The sequence below is a fragment of the Porcisia hertigi genome, chromosome 14 (assembly GCF_017918235.1).
Source record: "Porcisia hertigi strain C119 chromosome 14, whole genome shotgun sequence".
Lineage (NCBI taxonomy): Eukaryota > Euglenozoa > Kinetoplastea > Trypanosomatida > Trypanosomatidae > Porcisia > Porcisia hertigi.
Window position 1 is genome coordinate 80,228 of NC_090573.1, and position 22,357 is coordinate 102,584.

A 22,357-nucleotide genomic window follows, 5' to 3' on the forward strand; every position below is an offset into this window, starting at 1 on the left:
GCAACGATTCGCTTCTTTCATTCCTTCTTTGTGTGTGTGTGTGCCCGCCCGCTTGCTCTCACCCTTCCTGCATGTCAACTCGTAGAGGCTCTCTCTCCCCTCCCGCTGCCCCCGCCCCCATACAAGCTTCTCACTGCCTGCTCCCTTCCCTTTGCCTGTTGCTGTATTTCATTGTCGCTGCGTCGCGCCCGTAGGCCGACAAGCAGCCAGATGTCTGACTCTGGCGCTGCGTGGAGGCAGAACTATGGCACATGCTGTGCTGACAGTAGCACACCCACTGTCTCAGTCTCCAGTGCTTTCCTGATTCAGGGAAGCAGCGCAGACTTGCTGACTCAGAGGAGCAACCCCGGCATTGATGACCTCCCTGAAGACGATCTGCACGGCCCACGCCGGACGGTGCTAGAGCAGCTGGCGCAGTCACTCCACTACGCCCCCTACGTCAAGGGGTTCCTCTTGCTGTGGGTTCCGCTGGTGGCTCTACTGGCTCTTCCTCCATCCGAATCGTCTGGAGGCACCGCTTTCCACATCCGATCGCTTCAACTGTGTGTGTCGAACACGGCCGGGAACGCATTATTTTGGTGCGCACTGCTGCTCATCTTCCCCACGAATACGCTGCTGATCGAGTATCTCAAGGACCTGGTGGTGCGTCGCGACAGTCCTTCGCTTGGCATCGCCGTCAACCTCACTGCAGAGCACGCAGCAGAGCTCCTGTTTTCTTTCTTTGCCATGGCCCACTCAAAGCGAACACTTTGCTGGGTGAAGCCGATGCTTCTCGGGTGCGTCTTGGTGAACCAACTTGGCGTTCTGGGCTCCTCAATCCTGGCTGCACCCCTGACGGACGGCAATTTTGTCGATATCGGGATCTCCTCGTGGACCGCCTTCAGCGCTAGCGGCTTGGTCTTCTCGACTGTTGTTTTTCTTCTCCCAACAATGTACGCTGTGACAGTGGTTGGACCCGACGCCGCCGATCAACTGCATCAGCGGCACACACCCACCAAGGAGGTGAGCAAGAACCAGACGCGTAGTATGCTGTTTGTGTCTCGCAGCTTGGCGCTTTGCGTTGTGGCAGTGTACGCCCTGTACCTCTGGAAGGTCGTACACTCGAATAGCAACTATTACGTTTCTTCCGACAGCCCCAACACACCATCGAGTCTTGTCTACGCGCTGCAATACCATGAGCGGCTGCGCAACACGCAGGACGTCGACCTTGGCAGTCGCTACTCGCAGCGGTTTGCCGTAACGGGGGCGTTGTTGTGTGTAGCTACCTTGGCGGTACTGTGCTGGGTGCTGGTCGTGACGCTGCCGGTAGCCAAGATGATGACGCCAGTACCCCTCCCCTTCACACTGGTGATCCTCCTGCCGTGTGTTTTTGAGGCTGGCGGCTTGGCGGCAGCGGTGCTCTTGTCGCGAGGCGGCAGGCCTGACATCGCCGCCAGTATTGCCTTTACGTCAATCGTGCATGTGTATATGTTTGTCTTACCGATGGTGGTGCTGGTCGGGTGGTTGGTACTTGGGGCTCCACTGGAGTTGTCCTTTCATTCTTTCCTGGCCTCTTGCTGCTTCGTCTCGGCGTTGGTGGTGGCGCAGGTGATGTCATCCCACCGCGTGCGGTGGCTGGAGGGCGGGACGTTGGCGGCCTTCTATGCCATCCTCGTGTGTATTTGCCTTCTCGGCCGGTGGCATTTGTGTGCGCGGGAGGGCTACTACCACGACTAGCGCCTCGGTTGCCTGCTCTTTTTTTTTTTTTTTTTTTCATGCGAGTTCACATGTCTGTGATCTGTTTTTTTTTTTTTGACAGCGCCCCCCCCCCCCCCTCTCCCTCCCTCAGGCGTTGTGTCTTCTCTTTTTGTTTGGCGCTAGCGCTCGTGTGAGATTCGTGTGGACACGCAACATGTGATGCAGGCACCACATTTTGCAGGGTGAAGGGGGTGAGTTGACGTATGGTTTACTTAGCCAAGAAGAGTGGAGAGGGAGTAGCAGCATTCAGGATGAGATGCGCCTTCACGACTCGTGTCTGCATGCATGCTTGGGGAGTACCTGTGGCTACGCATGTATGGTCGAGTACGACACCTTATGGGGGCATGTTGTAACCGCCCGATCTGTTGGACACTCATGCTCACCAGCACACACACACACACACACACACACACACTACCGCGTCCTTTGCACCCCGTTTTCTCGATCTCTTCCTCTCTCCCACCCAACGCGTCGTCTGTCTCACTATCGCCCTCATTTTTGATGGCTGTAGAGAGAGAAATCAGGAGAGACGTACCCCTCTGTGCGGCTGCCTTCCCTCCCCCCCTCCCCCCCCTTCCCCTCTCCGCCTCACTCCCAAACCCATCGTGAACCCCCCCCCTACAGTGGGAAGCTGAGTCGCGCAACACGCATACCCTGACACGCATACGTGTTCCTTCCTTGCTTTCTTCACGGGTTGTGCTCTTGCTCGCTCGCTGACGCAACGAGAGACGTTCCCGCGCCCCGTGCTGAGCCCCCCCCTTTTTTTTTGTCAAGGCAAAGGTCAGCTCCTTCTCTGTCACCACGGCGAGGGGTTGTGGTTCGGCTTCCCATAGCGCATATCTTTCACCCATTGCTTCCCCCTTCCCCCTTCCCGTCTGCCCTCAAGCGTGAAGAGGCATACACAGACGCACGTGAACAACTCTCATTGTGTCGCCACGTGCTGTAGGACTTGTAGTCATCCCGTTTTACCTTCCTCCTCTTTCATTATCACCACCCTAGTATGGCCTCTGGCGGCTTGGATGAACAATTCTTGCACCGCTGCTGCGTGCAGCTGTCGGCGGCGCTCGTCGACTCGGCAGCTGTGAACACGGAGCAGGGGAACGCGATCTTGTTCGCCAAGCAGCACGCCGCTACGCACCCTCGCGAGGTCGCTCGTGCGCTCGTCTGGCGTGTCGTTGACAGCGCGGATGACACACTGGACCAGTCCGTGAACGAGGACCGCGCCGGGGCGTGGAGCTTGTTGACTGCCGTGGTTGCCGAGTGCGGAGACGCGAACAGTGAGGTGTTCCGCACGTCGCTTGGCGACCAGCTCGCATCTCTCCTGGCCTACCTGGTTGGATATCGCTGGTATACACCGGTGCGCAGCCTTCAGGAAGGCGGGCTCCACAGCAGCGCTGAGGTTGTTCTTAATTACGACAAGGTTGTCCCGGCATCGGTGATCAACGGCTTCAGCGCCAGAAACGTTGATGTGCACGCTGTGGCGATAATGAAGCGCCGTTACCGCAAACACCTCGCTGTATGGAAGTCCGTGTGGCGTCCAGATGTGTACCAGACACTAAAGGACATGGTCAAACGTGTCGAGGCGACTGGCAACTTCTTGCACCCCATGGCGGAGGACGTTCTGGTCGTGCCGGACAGCTATCGGGAGAGTTTGTGGCGCTTGCGCCGCACAGCCCCGCGACCGAGCATCGCACTGGAGCTGCTGCGCAACTATGGATGGCCAATGACGACGGCCCCGCGCGAGAACAACAATATGGTGCGGGCGCCAAGCTACGTGCTGCCGCAGACAGAGGCAGAGATACGTCAGCTGGACCCGGCAATGCACGGGTCAGTGTTTCAGTGGCTCAAGACGATGCTTCAGAAGCGCGGCGGGTGTGTCGGGTGCGACTCTTGGGACCACACAAATGCCCGTTGCCCCTGCGAAGTGCCTTTTTGGCGGTCGCCAAGCGATGAGAGCGCCATGAAGACTCATCGCGCGTTGGTCGCCACGGCCACTGGCGGGGCGGCGCTGCCGGTCTTGACTTACGTACAGTCCGCCCGCATCCTCTACGCGGCAAATCTGCGGCTTCCGCTGCGCGTGCCGGAGGCGCTGGACGTCATCACGAAGCTCATCCGCGACGAGGAGCCCTACGAGGAGTTGCTTGCCGCCTTTGACACGGTGCGGGGTGCCGTGACCGGCCCACGCGAGCGCCACGCCTTGTGGCGACACGCCTCCTACCACTTGCTGCCCTCCAAGACGGTGTTCGCGAAGCCGCACGACGAGGCACTGAGCCCGTGCATTCACAAAATTCGAAGCATTTTCCATAGCGCACGTCGCTTCCAGGAGTGGGAGCTGTTGTTGGACGCGGTCGATGTGCTTGACGTCTGCTTCCGTCGTCGCGACGTGTCTAGCCGCATTCGCCACCACCTCGACGAGGTGCAGGCGACTGTCTCCTTCTTCTTCTGCCTCGTGGACGGTTCTCTCGCGGCGAGCTTCAATCCTGCCACGTATGCGCGAGTGCCGGAGGAGGTGGAGACGCTCGCCCCCCTCAAGGACAACCTGTGCCGCGTCTGTCTCGAACCCTTCCACACCGCGGTAGTCTGCCCTCTCGTTCGAAAAAGCGAAGAAGCGGAGCACCGTCGCCACAGCAGCGGCGCCAGCGCTGCAAGGCCTATCATAGAGGAGTGGGACCTGCAAGTGGCGCGGCGCGTGTTGGAGGACAACGAATGCCTGTTCATGAAGTATCCAGCCGAGTCGCACCGACTAGGGGCTGCGATGGAGCGCATTGACATGGACGACCGACCGGCAAAGGACTTTCGCAAGGCTGAGCTGCAACTGGCGGTGAAGCTCATTCACGAGAGGCGCGTTGCTGTGTGTCCGCAATGCAACGTGACCGGGCACAGTCTGCGCAACTGCGAACGCCGTGCGTATCGCGCACTGAGTCGAGAGTCGTTACGGCCGATTGACGTTCGACTCGATCCCCACAAACTTCGCCAGTGTGTGCGCCGGTACTCGTCCGAGGACGTTGCACACGGCGAGCTTCTTGATGCAATGGACCTCTACGGCCGTGGTGCGCACCTGCTGCCCGCCGCCTTCATGAAAGCCATCCGCGAGATGGATGATGCCCGCATCCCACTCGCTGCTGCCCGCTACGCAACGGACACGGTGCAGAGCTTCCTGTTGTTCAGTAACTCCACGGACCTCCTGCAGCACCTGCGCCAGTTTCGAGCGGCACACTTCCCCGAAGTGTGCATCTTTTGCGACTCGTACCACCACCGTAGTGAGGATTGCACTCGATGCCGTGAGGACGAGCGCGGGTACCTGCAGGAGCTCCGCCGCACTGGCCTCACTCTCTGGACGTACTTGCTGCACCGCGACACTTACGATCAGCTGCTCCCCACTGACTATGTACGCGGCAAGGAAAGCGTGTTGGCGCTCGTTGACCAGTTCGAGACAGACTACCGCCCTAGAGGGATCGGCCGCTCACGCTTCTTCAAGGATAACGATCTACCTGATATGACACCAGGTGTCATAATGACCAACACATACGCCTCCGTCACCGATTCTGCGCCGCTGACGCAGACCCGCACACCCGCGGCGGATGCGCCAACCAGAGCAACGGAGGCCGCCACAACCGAAGTAGGTGAGCTCGCTGGTGGCGAGGCAGCCCTCATCGGGGGCGAGGAGGACGTGCTCGGCCAGGACAGCGATATTGGCGACGAGAAGCACCGAGGTGCACCCTTCGCCCTTGGCTCTTCGCTGGATGCGCTGGCGTCAAGGGAGGACTATCCCAGAAGAAAGAGAGACCGCGACTATGATGATGGCGAGCGGGCGGGTCGCGATGCTGATGCATTGGAGGGAAAAGAGGTCGACATGCGAGAGGATACGGAGGTGGAGGAGGATCCCCCTATGGCACGTGCGCATGTGGACAAAGAGGTGCTGTAGGATGGTATCCTCTCAAGGCTGTTGATGGGAGTTACTGTGCAGAGCACAGACGTGACGGTGGTGGCGGCGCCGCTGCTGCTGTCGCGACGTATCTGTATATGGAATCCCGTGCATGTGTGCGTGTATATATATATATATGTAAGCGTTCGAGTGTACTAGTTGGAGTGTGTGTGTGTGACAAAGGAAGGGGAGCACCCCGGAACGGTCTGGAGGACAGCATGGAGCTGGCACTGATCAGTTTATTATATGGGCTGTGCAGGGACGCGCATCCCCCCCCTCTCATTGGGCGGGGTGAGTGCACCGGAGGCGTATGGGCTTCCAGTACATCTCCGCATCCTCTTGACCCCCCCTCCCCCCAAAACACACACACACACACACACACACACACACACACACACACACACACACACACACACACACACACACACACACACGAGGGTTAAAAGCGGCCCAAACCCGCGTTGCTCCCTTTCCTTTCTTTTCTTTTTTGTATGTTCTGTTTGTGTGTGTGTGTGTGTGTCTCTCTCATTTTGAGAAGGGGGAACGCTAAAGGCAAACATCTAACTCCCCTCCCCAAAAGTAGGAGGTGTCTGTTGTGACATAAAAGGAAAGCACAAGCACACACACACACACGCGCAATAAAGTCGCCATGTGCTGTTATGCATTCATCAAGTTCACATGACCCCACCATCGCGACAGCAGTAGAGAGAGAGAGACATACACACACTCTGACACAGAGGGGTATCCACAAGGGGGCAGTGTGTGTGTGTGTGAGGGGGGAGGGGACGGGGGGGGAGTCCACTATTTTTTGTATATGTGTATGGGTGGAGAAAAGCTGCACCGTCTCTGCGCTTCCGTCGGGCATGCGTGTACGCGGTGGTGTATTTATCCACAGCGGAGAGGGGGGGGTCTGTGGAGAGGGAGCAATGGAGGGGCGGAGGGGGGGGGAGGCGTGGGGGGGGGCGTGTGTAGCAAAGGTGTTTCTCGTGTCATTGGCCCCATCTCTCGCGCCGTCCCAACTCCACGATATTAGTGTCGCGGGGTGAGGGGGATGACACGATGCTGCGCATGCTCACTGTTTCTCGCTGTCACTAACCATGCTCTCTCTCCAATCGTTATGATATACAACTCTCTTTCCCTTAACCGGCTCTCGAACCCCACCCCATCCTATGCCATACCACCACATCCCCGCGTCCCCCACTCATTCGTTCACACACACACACACACACACAGACACAGCGCTTCACACAATGCACAAGAAGCTACTGCTGTTCGGTGGTACCGGTTTCGTGGGTTCAGTGGTCGCGCAAAAGGCGCTGTGTCGTGGCTACCGCGTTGTCATCGCCACCCGGGGTGGGGCACCACCACTGGGCTCACCGATGGACACGCTGTTCAAACGAGTGCGCATGATTGGCGGGCCAGCTGCCGCGCGTGAATCCCTGCGCGGGGCCTCAACGACGGCTCTGCAGTCTGTGGCTTTGTCGTCATCGTCTATCAGTAGTAGCAGTACTCCGCAGCGTTCATCAGCGGATCAATTGGCCCAGATGGTGCACAAGATGGACGAGGAGAATGCATTGGAGTTTGTCAGCATTGACGCGACCAGCAGAGATCAAGTGTTTCACTTTCTGCAAGATCATCCAGACGCCACCGCCATCATCAACACTGTCGGCCTCCTCACACGCGACTACGAGGATGCGCGGCAGGTGAACGGAGATGTGATGGTGAACATAGCTGCTGGTGTGTACCATCCCAAACTCGCACAGGCAGTGCAGAAGGTGGTGTATGTCTCAGCGGAGCCTTACAACTTGTACTCGCCGCGAGTATTGGGCAGCAAGCGCCTCTTGAAGGGGTACTTCCATGGAAAACGCATGGGTGAAGCGGCTGTGCTGGAGAACCTTGGCAGTAAGGGGGTGGTGCTTCGACCTAGCTTCATCTACGGTACACGCCACATCCTCGTGACTTCCGCTACAAACCCCAATGCCGTCAGCACCATCTCTGTACCTCTGCACTGGGTCGGCTCGCCGCTGGCTCGGATGCTCACAGCCGTCGGTGGTAGCAAGCTACTGATGCCCCCGGTGAGTGTGGACGTGGTGGCTGAGGCCGCCGTGCGGGCGTGTGCGTGGGCAAAGCGGCCCGAGGCGGACATACACGGCATTTGTGATGTCTACCGCATGCGTGATATCTGCAACGCTGTCGAGCCGTCCTTGCATGAGGACGGGTCGACGGCACCACGGGAGGTATCCGCGGCGTGTAGAGGAGATTGAACGATAGGATGACCGCGAAGGGGGCGGAACAGGCGGGGGGTGGACAAGAGATGAACAGGGGATTGAGATGGTGTGCATCAATGCGCGGCACAGGGCACCCGAGGGCCCCCTTGCTGCGGCTCCGTCCGTAAGTACAAAGGACGTCAGAGGGGGAGAAAGGAACGCAAACAAACAAAAGGCTTCTCAACCGTAAAAAAAAAGAGACGACGTGGCTTTTCTTCCACAGTGCGATCGAAGAAAACAAACCTATACATGCACGCATCCGCAAAAGGAGTGGCGATGCTTGCTTTCGATACGTGAAGCGCGTCGTGGCGCAGATCGGCTCTCTCACTTTTTCCATGTGTGTGTGTGTGTGTGTCTGTGTGTGTTTATTGTTTTCCAGTGCGGGCAGCGCTGGGGAATAGGGAAGAAAGAGGGAGGGGAGACGGAACGTCCCCCCCCCCCCCCCCGCCATCATCATCTTCTGCGAGCGCCAACTAAGGTCTTCATTTTGTATGTCAATGAGACTGCGTGATGACCCAAAGCACACACACACACACACTCCTACCCCCTTCTTTTTTTCACTCATCTCCTGCACGTACATGTCACTTGTTCGCGTCAATGCCTGGGGGTACTGGGGGAAGCGGTGCTGGGCGAGTGGACGCGTGAGAATTTCCAAACGTTCTATGGTTTTATGATTGTGTGTTTTGTAAGGGAGGGGGCAGTGGAGAGCAAACAAGTGCAACAAAATTAGAGAGCGTCTTTCTTTTACCGATATATTATATTATATACACTCACACACATATATATATTCGTAGCATCGCCTTTGAAAGGGAGGAGAGGAAGGGAGTGGGGGAGAGGAGTCAGCCACATTCATCTAACGTGCCGGGCAGTGGTGCCTTGATTCACCATGCGGCTCGCTCCTCCGGTACGCAGGATCGTGCTGCAGCAGCAGCAGCAGTATGAGCCACAGTACACCCCTGCTCTCCTTCCACTTCTTCGGAGACGTGCATGGTGCTCCATCACAGCTACGACAACGTCTTCAGCTCTATGCACATCGCACCGGTGTCTCTCTCAGCAAGGACATCATTGGCTGAACAAGCTGCGCTACGGCGCCGATGATGCTCCGACAATGGGGTCGTGGGACAGCGCCTACGAGGATGACGCCATGGACACACGCAAGCTCTACTGTAAAGCCCTTGTGCACGCCTCCGGCGGAAGCCGCCTGGCGCGCGACTGGATTGCTGGCTGCGCTGCTCTTACCAGCCCCGACCCATCCCTCGTCTACACAGCGCTGCAGCATTCCGCGACAGAGACCGATGTGCGCGAGCTTCGTGATCACATCCTCGGGCGGCTGCTTGCACAGGAGAGTTCCAAGCGCAGCGGTCACAACGGTGGATCGAGCGACAAAGAAGTGCAGACGAAGCTCGATGTAAACCAGGAAGCCCAAAGGGACGTTGTGGCGCCTGGTACAGGCGATGGAATAGTTGAGATCGCTTCAGCACCGAATGACGCGGGGCGATGCGGTATCTATGAGGGCGACAACGCAACTGAGGTGGCGTCACCACCGCTCACCGCGGACGCCATCCTCGACGCGGAGCACTATCTTCTCCGGCGCGCACCAGAAGTCTGCTGCTTCATGTACGATACCATGTCCGCAAGCCTTTTCCACAGCAACAACGACTCGCGCACGATCGAGACGGCGCGGCGGCACACTTTCTCCATCGGCTCAACTTTCTTTGGTTTTTCTGTTGAAGACCTGACAGTGCTCTGGCGCGTGGTGGAGGCGGAGATGCTGCTCAAAAAAGAGAAGATAAAGGTGCTTGGCCAGCCCTGGGGCGAGTAGGGCACGTGTCCCGTGGCGTGTGTACCCCCCCCCCCTTTCTGGCCTTCTTATGACCCTCCACATGATATGTTCCCCCCCTTCGCCCCCCCGCACATCACGAAGCAGCTGCAAGTTGGTTTGTTCGGTGCCTTTGTCACCGAAATACAGCAGGAAAAAAAAAGAACACACACACCCATACCGACCCAAGTGCCCCATCTTTGGGCTTATCAAAAGAGAGTATTCATGAGGGTTGCGTCAATGAGCTAGGGTGGCACAGGAGGGCGTCTGTATGTATGTGTGTGCGCCTTTTCCCTCGCTATCGCATGAGCCCCCCTCTCCCCCTCCCCCTCCCCCTCCTCTCCCCCTTCACACACACACACACACACACTTTCCTCTTGGCTTTCCTCTCTCTCTTCTTTATCTGATACACACCTACACGTATTCACACACACGCGCACGTGTGATGGTGCGGTGTTCTTTCTGAATTCTTGGGTTTATTTCGCCTGGGGTGTGTGACACGAGTTGACATTCTGTAGTATTGCATCGCTGTGCGACCTCCCCTCCCCCTCCCTCGCGCGCTCTCTCTCTATCTACCCTCGCTTTCTTTTTCTCTGCCAATCCTTCATATTTGTGATTTTTCTTTCCTTCATCGCGCAGACAGGACGCATACACGTGCGTGTAGTATTCATCGCAGCAGCCAAGTGTAATAACGCTTTATCATCACTACAGTTGATCGTCGTCATGTCCCACCGGTACGACTCTCGCACCACCACCTTCTCCCCTGAGGGTCGACTTTATCAGGTGGAGTATGCTGTGGAGGCGATACAGCAGGCCGGCACTGTCATCGGTGTCTGCACAAAGGACGGCGTCGTGCTGGTCGGTCAGAAAATGGCACCGCACCCACTCTTCGATAGCGAAAACCTCCAAGACAAGAACACCAGTGGTGAGAAGATGTACAAGATAGCCGAGCACATCGGCTGCAGTGTGGCAGGTGTGACGTCAGATGCCTACGCCTTGGTGAACTACGCTCGGCTTACGGCACAGCGCCACCAGTACACTTTCCAAGAGCCCATGGCGCTGGAGGATCTCTGCCGAACTCTGTGTGATGAGAAGCAGCTCTACACACATTACGGCGGTGTGCGTCCCTATGGCGTCTCCTTCATGCTTGCTGGGTGGGACCGCTACCACGGTTATCAGCTCTACCACACGGAGCCGAGTGGTGACTACAGCACTTGGAGTGCGTGTGCAATTGGCCAGAACGACCAAGTAGCGCAGTCGCTCTTGAAGAAAGACTGGCGTGAGAACATGACACTGGAGGATGGCATATTATTGGCATTGCGTGTGCTTGGTAAGACGATGGACACCGCAAAGATCGACCGTGACCGGGTGGAGGTGGCGGTACTACACAAGGCTCCCGTATCAGACGCCGGTCGGCTGCTCGATCCGTATCAGCACTGCCCCAAGACGACGCCACAATTTCGTATTTTTGTCCGCAGCGAGCTCCACCCGCACGCGACACGCGCTGACGAGATGAGGGAGGCTGAGGAACAGGCTGAGGCGGAGCGCCAGCGCCAGCAGGAAGAGGCTATGGAGTCATAGGGGGAACAGATGAAAGGAGGCTTCGGCGAAGGCTCGGGCGTGCGTATGGTATGCGTTTGTGCGTGTGCATGGGAGCGCCTTTTTTTTTCCTATTCCCCCTCTACGTATGTGTATGAGAAGTCCTTTACTCTCGCATATTATATCTGTGTCCGTGTGTGTGTATGTGTGTGCATGCGGGAGGAGGGGGGAGGGGCGGGGCGGGGCACATCGCGGTATCCCATGTACGGTGACTAGATGAAAGAGTCAAAGCATTTTTTTTTGTTGTGTGGAAATGAAGGTGTGCATGCACATGTGTGTACATCCCCCTTTCCCCCCCTCCCCCTTCCCCCTCCCCCCCTCCCCCTGCTGTGGTTGTCTGTGTCTGTGTGTGTACACACACGGGCTCGGGGTGGCGGGGAGATGCTTGCGTGGAGAAAAACAGTTTCTGCCTAATTGGGCAACTCGAACTTATTGTCCAGCATATGGAAAAGAGAGCCCCTCACCCCGGCCCCCTTTGGGGGAGGGGGAGGGGAGGAGGGAAGGAGGAAGTCCGCAAGCACAAGCCAAGCAAATGAGACATGATCCCCCCCCCTACTCCCACACAAACTCACTTACTCTTCCCTCTTTTTTTGGCCTTTTCCTCATCCCCCTCGGCCCTTGTCGCGGCACCACAACACACAAAACATCTGAACGTACATATATGTATGTGTATATTTCTATTTTGCCTCTGTCTACTTGATTACCGCACGGACGCTGGCAGTGGTCACGCTCCGTACGTCAACTCTCGAGTTTCCCTCCTCACTTTCGCCCTCCTGCCCCGTCTCCTCTACTCCCCACACGTGAAGAGCGACACACACACGTACCCGCTTTCTCCATTAGTGGCCTCCATCCCCCCCCCCTCCCCTCCCTTCCTCCCTCTCCCCCAAAAAACCTCTGCCCACCTTATCAACTACCGCAACTGTCACTCTCGTTGGAGGAAAAAAACTCACAAACCACAGCACCACATTTGCACTACTACCCTCGCGCTTTATATATCGTTTTATATGAGTATTAGTGAAAAAGGCGACAGGAACGAAAGAAGAAGTCACCTTCCCTCCCCTCCTCTCCTTACACACACACAAACTGTTAGTGAACCCATCTCTATCTTTTTTTTTCTCCCTCCCTCATTCCTGTGTTTATTTATTTACCTCGCTCTTCTTTTGGGTTCGCCTGAGTCTCTGTGCGCTTCTCTCTCTGTGTGTCTCTCTGTGTGTGTGCTTGTTGGGCTTCCCCCTTGCTTTGATCTCACAACCCCGCCTCCCCTCTTTGTTTTAGCCCACTGACAGCTCCGCGCCCCTGCTCTAACCTGCCCCTTTCTCTCTCGCTCTCTCTCCGACGTTAGCTGAAAAACGTTTCTTCGATATATATACATACATACATACATACACTCCCACGCCTGTCGTTCCCCACCCGTGTGTGTGTGCGTGTTTGTGTTTCGCCGCTGCCTCTCGTCAAGGTGTAAGACATTTGCACCTCCCCCCTGTTGTTGTTGTTGTTGTCTCCTCCCCCCCTCCCTCCCTCCCCCTCCTGTCTCTCCCTTTTGAAGGGCTGTTTTTTTTTTTCTCGCAAACGCGACACCCTCTCGCGTGTCTGTTGTACTGTTCATCTTCGAGGACGTCGATCTGCTAGTGCCTGCGTGTGTATACGTAGCCGTCGCCCATACGCGCACAGGCCCAACCATCTCCACTCAGAGACCGTTGTGTTTTTCTCCGTCACTCACCTCCTCCCTTTTTTTTTGCCGCTTACCCCCTCCCCCCCCAAACCTTTTCCTTCTCAGTTCATTGCACCTGTCCTCTGGCCGTCGCGGCCATTGGTCCACAGGACCGCTTCTTTGCTGTCGCCGGGAAGATCAGCTTTTTCGACACCATTTCACTGTAAAGCTTTGGGTATTGTGATTGGCCGCCCCCCTCCTTCCTTCCCTCCCTTCCTTCCCTTTGTACGACATCTTTTGTTTTCCCACCAGCGTATGGAAGTCCCTAATCTGCAGTCTCCACCACCACAAAGCTCGCGCTGAACGTTTTCTCTTGCTTCCATTTTTTTTTGTTGAAGTCTTGTGCAATTTTTAACTCTGGAAGTTAGCGCCACGCGTTGCGGCAGCGCTTCTTCCACTCTTTATTTTTAGCTTGCTTTTGGCTGGCTAGTTGTGTGTGTGTGTGTGTTGTGTTGTGTGTTTTGCCTGTTGGGGGTGTACGTGACATCTCCCTCTCCCCCTCTCTCTCTCGAAACACGCATTTTATCGACTCTACCGCTGCCATCTCCACTGGCTGTGATGCGCCATGTCCGCGAACGTCATCTACCTACAGATGGTTCAGACCTTGTCGACAGTAGTCTCGCTCACACGTCGTCAAAGATGAAAGACGCCAAAGGCCTGAGCGGCATCCTGCTCAGTGGCAGTGTCCGTGGAGATGAGAGGATGCCGCCCACTGCCGTTGATGGCAAGATATCGGCTGGCTCGCGGCGCCACGTGGAGCTCATATTTCACCCCGAGCTGCGCCGCACCAAGGAAGTGATCCGGCGCCCAGAGTGGGTGCGCCGCGCTGGTGAATGCGTCGCTCATCGAGGCTCCCTCAGCACCGTTGCGCTCTTCGGCATCATGTTTGCCAACTGTGTTGGTGGTGGCTATGGCTTCGAAGACGGCGTCGGCTCAGCTGGGCCTCTCATCACGCTTATTGTGTGCGCTATCTTGCCGTGGTTGTGGGCTTTCCCCACAGGATTGGCTGTTGCGGAGCTGTCCACGGCCGTGCCGAGCAACTCTGGTGTGCTGATGTGGACGAATGCGGCGTTCCCGCCCTTCATATCATTTATGTGCATTTTAGCAACCATCTTCATCACCTTTATTGGCAATGCCACGTACCCGAGCCTCACGTCCGAGTACGCACAGCAGCTGGCCGATCTCAAAGCCGCACCAGTGGCGTTTGTGAAGATCGGCGTGGTCACGCTTTGCTGCATCCTCAACTGTGTCGGGGTGGAGATCGTGGGAAGCTCGTCCGTCATCCTCTGCGCCATCACAATTTTGCCCTTCACCTTGCTGACGGTGATCCAACTCTTCTCGAAGGGCTTCAATAGGGCGGTGCTGCATGTCGATTTGAAGAGGGTGAGGTGGGCCGATTTCTTCTCCATCATCAGTTGGAATTATGCGAACATCGAGAATGCCGGCGCTGTCGTTGAGGAGGTCGCCAACCCGCGCAGGGCCTTCCCCAAGGCCATGGTCTTGCTCATGCTTAGCACGTACGTTGGCTACGTTATGCCAATGCTCGCTGGCGTGAGCGCCATGGGCCCTGATCAGGACTACTCGCAATGGCAAGCGGGGCACTGGCCTGAGGTGGCGAAGGTGGTCGCCGGCGACTGGCTCAAGTACATGTTATTCTCTGGCGCACTTCTAAGCGGGGTCGGTTTCACCTTGACTAGTATGTGCTGCACGAGCCGGCTGCTGGCGGGCATGGGCACCATGCAGATGTTCCCCAAGAAGGTCTCGAGGGTGATCGGCTACTACCACCCGCGGCTCGGTACCCCCATCCCCGCCATCCTTATCAACTCCTGTGTCACTCTTGTCTTCAGTGTGACCATGGACTTCACCAGCGTCGTGTCGCTCTGTCAGTCCATCTACTGCCTTCGCGTGCTCCTCATATATGCATCGCTGATCAAGTTGCGGATAGACTACCCAAACCTGCCACGTCCCTTTGCACTGCCTTTCAATACGTGGAAGACGATGTTGGTGCTGTTGCCGGCAGCGGCCTTCTCGCTGATGGCCTCCATCGTCTCCGCCATGACTTCCATCGGCATCGGAATGGCACTCGTTGGCTTCGTCGTCGTTGGCAGTGGTGTGTCGTGGGGGTACTGCCGCATATTCGCCCGAAACGGCTTCCAGGGTGTCATTGTGCAATGTGAAGTGTCCTCGGGTGACGATGCGGAGGCCTTTACGACCGACAACGCCAGCGACGGCTCGCTAAGCGAGGGTGTCTTCTACGCGGATGACGAGCGCAGCAACGGCGAGCCTGCAGATGACCTCCTCCTCGGTATCCTGCCGATGCCTCCAGCCGAACCCGGGGGAGTCACATTCACCGCGCCGTTCCTGGGAAACGGTGGTGGGACTCCTGGCCAGCAGTACGAGCGCCGTGGTATGAGAGACCTCGACTCCGTCCGTGGCCGCGTGGCAGGGGAGATGGCTCATGTAGAGTACGCAGCGGGGGAGGGCGTCGCGCCCGAAACTTTGTTTATGAACAACAGCGTCACCGCGCATGCGCAGGGGAGCTCCCTTGCAGCTCCTTCGCCGGTGGGCAGCTTTCCTTCCTACGGTGCCCTCTCCACCCATGGGATGACCATGCGTCACCGCCGCAACCCTCGCAGCATCAGCGGCGGCAACTACGGCACCGTCTTGACTGGCGAGGATAGCGGCGAGGAGGCGGATGGCACTCCCATGAACCGCAGCGGTCGCGGTCTCTCATTGCACACTGCTGGTCTGTCGACACAAGTGCTGATGACACCGCTGCCGTCGTCATCGCCGACGGTGAGCCCACAACAGATTGTCATTCATTCACCGGCCCCCGGCACTCAGAGCAGCAGCAGAGCTCTCACTCCAGTCAGCGGCCGCCCCAGTCCGATGCTCACAAACGTCGGAAGCAGTAGCACGACCAAGGCACTTCTTCCCTCTAACTCTCCGTAATTCAGCAGCACTTCGATCACGCCAATGCACACGCACCCTGGGAGAGAGTGTGTGTGTGTGTGTGGCGCAGTTTTGGGTTCGTGTAGTTGTGTATGGTGTGTTGTTTAAAAGTGAGTGAGTGCCCCCCCCCCCCCTCCTCTACACACACACACACACACACACACACACACACACACACACACACACACACCACACACAAAAACGTGTCTCCATGGAGATGCACAAGTGTCTCTCCTTCCCTCCCCCATGCTTGTGCTTAGCCTCGTCTTATTAACCCCTCCTCTCTTCCCGTCTCTCTCCTCCTCCCCCCCCTATCCTCCCAAAAACATCACCCGCTTCATCACTTGTGTTACTCATGTGTGTCCGTGTGGTTTTTCCTCCTCTCAGCATCTCCACAGTGGATTGGGGAGGGGGGATGTGGGATGTGTGGTGCGTAGGTGGGTGAGGGGTTCCCCCGGTGGATGTGTGTATTTTTGTATATATTTTTATATACATGCATTATATTCCTTGTCCATTTTTTTTTGTCTACATTTTAAATTTATAATTTTGTCTAAAAAATCCGGAGACAACCACGCGGACACTTCACCAACTCTGTGCATCAATCACCCACACGCACATGTTCACACACATACACACAGACCACACGCGTGGAGAGAGGAGTTGTGCATATCGATCTGTGTGCACGCTATGTGCGTGAGAAATAGGGAGGGGGGAGAAGGAAAGGGGGGGAGGGGGGGTTGTGGGAAGCAAGTAGAATGGTTGGGGCGAGAGCGTTGAGAGAGCACACACACACACACACACACCTGTGGGCGTGTGCATATTTTGTATATAAAAGTGTATATAAAAAAGTTGTTTCGGGCCTTAAAAACAGCCTTCCCTAATGTTTATGAGCAGAAGCAACTGCGGAGGAAAAAAAGACAATCGAACGTCAGCAGCGCGGACACGTGCGCAGCTTTGTATGCAAATGGCAAGGTTATATATATATATATACATGTGTGTGTGTGTGTGTGTGTGTGAAAGAGTTGTATATATAGAGAGAGGATGGTTGGATGAGTGGATGAGGCACAGGCGACAGGCTGTCGATCGCGTGAAGGGTGGCTGTTCTTCAGAAGGGACAAACATGCTACCCAGCCGGTACTCGATCGTTGTGTGCTGATCTGTAGTCACGGGGACGCGCCTCCGTCTTTCGTTGTGTATCGCAGAGGGAAAGGAGATTTTTTTTGGGGGGGAGGGAAGAGAGTTGCTGGGAGGGGGGGGGGGGTAGAGAGGCATGGCGCACCCGTCTCTGTTTTCACTCTCCTCTTTTCTCGCGCTCTGTTCTCTACATCACAACTTTACCTTCCTTTTTTTCCCCACAAATCCATCGGATCCCTTAGTCCTGTCTCGTGCAGCATACCCCCCTCTCCCTCTCCCTCTCCCTCCCCCTCTCCCCCACACACACAGAGTGACATTAATGATCATCTCGTTTGGCGCCCGTGGTGTGCGCTGCATACGACGAGCCCCCCTCCCCCCTTTGTTGTTGTGCTGGCGCTGGGGTATTCCATCTTTATATTTTATTCTGTTGTAGCTTCGTCTGTTGGGCAGTCTTTTTTTTGGGTGTATGTGTGTGTGGCTACGTTCTCTTCTTCACCTGTCCCGCTGCACATCACAAAATTTTGATTGGGAGCCTGTCCGCTCCTCGTAATTGGGCCTCTGTTTCCTCCCCCTCAATGCCCACTAGCTGAAGAGCCCCGCTGGCGAGTATCGTGTGTTTTTCTTCTACTCAAGGCGACGAGGTGGGTGAGTGAGGGATGCACGACGATGGCATCAACGGCTCCGCGGAGGGGAGTGAGCATCACCACCCGAGCACCACCAGCCCCGACTCGGCGACATTCCCCTTTCCTTCCTTATCCCCACCGATCGACTACCTGTCGCGGGCATTCAATGAGGCCGCGAGCTCGTCGCCTGCCGCCGGTGCGACTGCCGCTCAGCAATACTTCCACATTCCCCCGCTCAAAGGAAACGGCCCAGGATGAGTCCGCAGGCCGCCTTCACTGCGCTTCTCTGGCGGCGGCGCAGCAGCCTAGGACACCCGGGGGAGGCGGGAGGGGGAGGCCGTCGAGAGTGGCACAGGGGATGCGACAAACATCTCCACAACTCTGTGGCGCGGAGACAACGGCGCCACGCAGCCTGCCAGCCGGGATCAGGATGGGGACAACTACACCACTGATGACTCGAGCAACGGGCATGGTTACCTCAGTGATGTCCGCCTTCACAGGGACGAGGGTAGCAGTGCTACCGATCATGGGTACACCCCCTGTGGCGCGGCTCATAGCCGAGGAGGAGCAAGCGGCGCGTCCGCACGCGTACAACAAGAGGGTTCGTGGGAGGGGGGAGGGCGTCGGTGACGAGACGGAGAGCGCTGATGGGACCGCCGCTGCAAAACATCTCAGCTTCCTCTCGGACACGGTTCACACTCTCCTCCCCAGTGCCGTTACATCGTGGCTCTCGCGCTCCGCCAACGCGGTGGCGCAGACCTCGTCAGATGTGGTGCCCGACAATGTGAGGGGCTCAGCAAGCGCGGTGGCGAACACGATAGGTGTCAGTGCCCAGCCACATTGGCAACGCAATCGACAAGCTGCCTGACGCTGTGGTTAAGGCTGATCCCATCAGCCGTGATGTCCGAGGATGTAAAGCAGCTGTTGTTCACCGATTTTAGTAACGCTTTTCGTAGCTTCTTCCACACTAACGTTTTGTCGATGCCCTTTGTCTTTTGCCAAACTGGTTCGGGTGGCGGCGTCCTCTTGCTCACAGTTGTCGCTGTGACGTCTGCGTACGCGACGGCGGTGTATTTTGGTGCGAAAAAATCACATGAAGGGATGCCCACAAGGTTGTCGTGTACGGCGATGTGCCGCTCATGGTCTGGGGCGACTGGTACTCGACGATTTACCTCTTCTACGGTGTGACTCACCTTATCGGCTTCAATTTGCTTTCTCGTCGTCGAACGCGGAAGTGCTGCTTAAGTGCGATGGACACCATTATGCCCTCCCCTATTGCTCCTCCGTTCATGAGGAACGCACGTAGTCAACAGCCACTGGCGATCATGTCCAACACACTCGTGCTGATCTCTGTAGTCTTGATGAGCGTGGACTTCCCCTACGAGCCGCAGCCGCTCATCAAACTGTGAGCCAAATCGCCAGCGGAGTTTTTTGTCGCACTTGGTGTGACCGTGTACGCGTTCACCGGCATTGGCTCGACGATTTCGGTGGAGCGAGTTATGGCGCCCAGACGGTACCGCAGGTTGCTGCGTCTGTCGGTGGCAATGTCGTGGACACTTCTCAAGTCCTTTGGACTCAGCGGCTTTCTGTCTTACGGCAACCACACCTGTTCCGTCATGACGGTGTCGCTGCACGCTGGTCCTCTGCGGACGGCGGCAAGCGCGCTTCTTTTCTTTGCCTCACTCACCATCGCACCTCAGCAGACGTTCCCGTTGTGCGAGATATCGGATCGGCGCGTGCTGGGGATACAGCGGCTCACTCACTAGTGGGACATTGAGCCGAACCTTTTACGTGCCGCATACTTTATTCCGAGTGCCTTTGCTGCTTTTATCGTTCCGTACGACGGACTTGCTATGTCAATCTCTGGATCACTCGGCTGCGGTATTCTCGGCCTCGTTGTTCCCGCTGCGCTGGACCACGTGGGGCGAGAGCGCTGGGCACTGCGGGAGTGTCGCACCTTGCGCATCTGGGAATACTTTCTGGTCTTTGGCCTCGGCTTCTACGGGGGTGTATCGTTGTGGTCATTGGTGTTGGCTCCGGCAGCTACGAGTTGTGGAAGAGCATCCAGACAGGCTCCACGGACAACTGTTAGTGGGCATGCAGACTTACACTCCTGCCTTCATGCCCCCCCCACCACCACCACCACCAATTGCGTCTTCATCGCCAGCCAAGAGCGACATGCTGGAATGCCCGTGTCTCGCTCTGTTGACATTTCTGTCTTTGTGTTCCAGGTATGGTTGTATGGTTGTGTGCGTGTGTGTGTGTGGGGGGGAGGCGTGTGCTTCTTCCGTCACCCTCGATGATTTTTTTATCGTCCGAAGAAAAAAACTAGAGATTCACAAGGGCTATTGACTGATCTCTTCCCCCCCTCTTTGAAGCTGAGCGCACGCTGCCAATGGCCGCTACCCCGTGTCTCCTCCTTCCCATTGTGTATATGGCTCACTCCTTTAGAAGACGTCACGCCACTTCTTACCACCTCAACTCATCATCGTCACCTTCATTATGACCACCGCCCACACTCCCCCTTTTTTTCCCTCTTTCCCGTTCATTCGACTACCATCATCATTCCTTCCATCAAACCCCCCATTTCTGTCTACCCTTCACACACGTTATCCTTTTTTTCCACCCACGTCCCCCCCCCCCACACACACACACACACACCACACAAGCAAACAGAAAGTGTCCCGCCATCCTCCGTTTTTTTTTCTTTACTCCCCCCACCCTTCGTCATTCGTATTCTAAGCGGCTGTTTAAGTGTTGTTTTTTTGTTGTTGTTCTGTACTTCTCCAGCGGTTTCCTTCCAATTTTTGATTTCTACTTCCCCTCCCCCTTCCTTTCCCTTCACTCTCGTCTCATTTTTGTTGTTGAAGGAAGGAAGGAAGGGTGAGAAGCGTAGCGATCTTCCAGACCCCCCTCCCCCTCCCCTCCCTCGTTGCCTGTAGATTTGATTTACAGACATTGTGCAACACACATTTGGACACTGAGAGCGTAGTTCGTTGAACAGGATAGGAACACTCTGTCGAGCTGGTCCCGCCTCTCTCCTCAGTCACCTGACACGCTTTACTTCTCTCACAGAGCAACGCTTACACTTGCCGTTGGCTCAACTCTCTTTGTCTTGCTCTCTTCTCCATCTCCTGTGTGCGTGCGTGCGTGTGCGTGTGCATGTGTGTATTTTTCCACTAGCCAGGGTCCTCCCGTCTCTGTTTGGATTCTCAAGTTTGTCTCTATCATTTCGCGTACTGCCTCTTTTCGTGCGTGGGTGCTCTGAGCCGTAGCCTGGAGTGCACGGTCAAGCCTTCCTCCCCCTGAACTATTGCTCTTGATTGCATTGACTGTTGGCCCCTTGAACGTGTCGCTTCAGCATCAAGGTTTTTTTTTTCCTTTTCCGGGAGTTCTTAAAATTCGCATGTGTCCCTTTGTGTATGTGTGTGTAGCTCTTTGATTGTGTTGCCCCTTTCTCATAACCGCACGCCCCCTCCTCTTCCTCCTCCTCGTTTTTTTTTCCTGCTCAGAGGTTGTAGATGCGACTTTGCGCCGTCCTCTCTCTCCCCCAATAGTTTTTTTTTTCAATCCCCTCGCTTGACATCTCCTCCTCTTCCGTTCGCCCTTTCTTCTTCCAACTCCCTCTAGTCTTGTGAGTTTGTCTTCATTTCGTTCTTGCCTGCATAACGACTGTCGTTTCGGGTCTGGGTAAACACACTAGCTTTTTCTTATAGTGTTTCTGCTCGCGCGCGCGGGTGAGCCACACGCACACACACACACACACACACACACACACACACACACAACCGCTCTCTTTTCTTTTGCCCCGTATTGTCGCTCCTACACCGCCCCGTCTCTTCTCCTATCGCTTGTTTTCACTTCGACTGTGTTTACACGCGTTAGTCACCTATACGCTCACACGCAATTCCACATCTGCTAAGAGAGTTAATACTTTGGCAGAGGAAGCCGCTGTAGTCGGGTCTGATCATCGTTCCCAAGTGGAAGAAAAAAGGCATATATATATATATATATAAGCGTACGCTCTCCTCCATACGCACAGTTCGCGACCAGGCGGGGGTCTGCCACCGTGCCTGTCTTGCTTCTTTTTTCCTCGGTGGGACCGCTTCTCGCCTACACCCGCTTCAACAATACACGAGTTCGTTCCAAGTTAATTATTGCGCTTCGTGCACACCCGAGAAAGGCGAGGAACAAGTAAGTGTACGTGCCGTGTTGTGCTGGTCTATGCTTGGGCGGTGCTGTGTTGCTTCCCTTTCTTGTTCTTTTCACCCCGTTTCTTCTGGACGGCTACTCCTTCCTCTCCTCGTCGCATCAAATTTTTTTTTTCTGGGCTGTTCATCTCTGCCTCTTTTTTTTTTCGCGTCTATCCCCCCTTTTCCACTCTTCCCTCCTCCATCTCTCAATCTTAATCACTCGTCGCGCGTGTGGGGCACCACTTCCCTGTTGTTCAAGTCGTTTATCCCTTCCCTTCCCCACCTTTTGTTCTTTTTGGGCTCGTGCTTTGTTTTCCGTTCTCTGCGCGTGTGTGTGTGTGTGTCGGCAGTGTTTCGCTGCTGTGGTTCTCCGCCCCCCCCCCTTCTCCCCATCCCT

At 56.2% G+C, this 22,357-nt stretch overlaps 8 protein-coding genes across 8 annotated transcripts; all 8 read left to right on the plus strand.

Moving 5' to 3' along the window:
- Positions 1-210: 210 nt before the first annotated feature.
- On the plus strand, positions 211-1,716 carry JKF63_06672 (uncharacterized protein; the record flags this gene model as incomplete). The annotated part of the gene is made up of 1 exon (XM_067902621.1): positions 211-1,716. The coding sequence occupies one exon, from the start codon at positions 211-213 to the stop codon at positions 1,714-1,716; it is 1,506 nt and encodes a 501-aa protein (XP_067758514.1).
- Positions 1,717-2,737: 1,021 nt separating this feature from the next.
- JKF63_06673 (uncharacterized protein) lies at positions 2,738-5,662 on the plus strand (the record flags this gene model as incomplete). The annotated part of the gene is made up of 1 exon (XM_067902622.1): positions 2,738-5,662. One exon carries the CDS (start codon positions 2,738-2,740, stop codon positions 5,660-5,662), a length of 2,925 nt encoding a protein of 974 aa, XP_067758515.1.
- Positions 5,663-6,912: 1,250 nt separating this feature from the next.
- On the plus strand, positions 6,913-7,926 carry JKF63_06674 (uncharacterized protein; the record flags this gene model as incomplete). Its single annotated transcript, XM_067902623.1, has 1 exon — positions 6,913-7,926. One exon carries the CDS (start codon positions 6,913-6,915, stop codon positions 7,924-7,926), a length of 1,014 nt encoding a protein of 337 aa, XP_067758516.1.
- An 889-nt stretch (positions 7,927-8,815) lies between these two features.
- On the plus strand, positions 8,816-9,751 carry JKF63_06675 (uncharacterized protein; the record flags this gene model as incomplete). The annotated part of the gene is made up of 1 exon (XM_067902624.1): positions 8,816-9,751. The coding sequence occupies one exon, from the start codon at positions 8,816-8,818 to the stop codon at positions 9,749-9,751; it is 936 nt and encodes a 311-aa protein (XP_067758517.1).
- Positions 9,752-10,471: 720 nt separating this feature from the next.
- On the plus strand, positions 10,472-11,329 carry JKF63_06676 (uncharacterized protein; the record flags this gene model as incomplete). The annotated part of the gene is made up of 1 exon (XM_067902625.1): positions 10,472-11,329. One exon carries the CDS (start codon positions 10,472-10,474, stop codon positions 11,327-11,329), a length of 858 nt encoding a protein of 285 aa, XP_067758518.1.
- A 2,287-nt stretch (positions 11,330-13,616) lies between these two features.
- Positions 13,617-16,010, plus strand: JKF63_06677 (uncharacterized protein; the record flags this gene model as incomplete). The annotated part of the gene is made up of 1 exon (XM_067902626.1): positions 13,617-16,010. One exon carries the CDS (start codon positions 13,617-13,619, stop codon positions 16,008-16,010), a length of 2,394 nt encoding a protein of 797 aa, XP_067758519.1.
- Positions 16,011-18,293: 2,283 nt separating this feature from the next.
- On the plus strand, positions 18,294-18,955 carry JKF63_06678 (uncharacterized protein; the record flags this gene model as incomplete). The annotated part of the gene is made up of 2 exons (XM_067902627.1): positions 18,294-18,404; positions 18,479-18,955. The coding sequence occupies 2 exons, from the start codon at positions 18,294-18,296 to the stop codon at positions 18,953-18,955; spliced, it is 588 nt and encodes a 195-aa protein (XP_067758520.1).
- A 665-nt stretch (positions 18,956-19,620) lies between these two features.
- Positions 19,621-20,070, plus strand: JKF63_06679 (uncharacterized protein; the record flags this gene model as incomplete). Its single annotated transcript, XM_067902628.1, has 1 exon — positions 19,621-20,070. One exon carries the CDS (start codon positions 19,621-19,623, stop codon positions 20,068-20,070), a length of 450 nt encoding a protein of 149 aa, XP_067758521.1.
- Between the last annotated feature and the right edge of the window lie 2,287 nt (positions 20,071-22,357).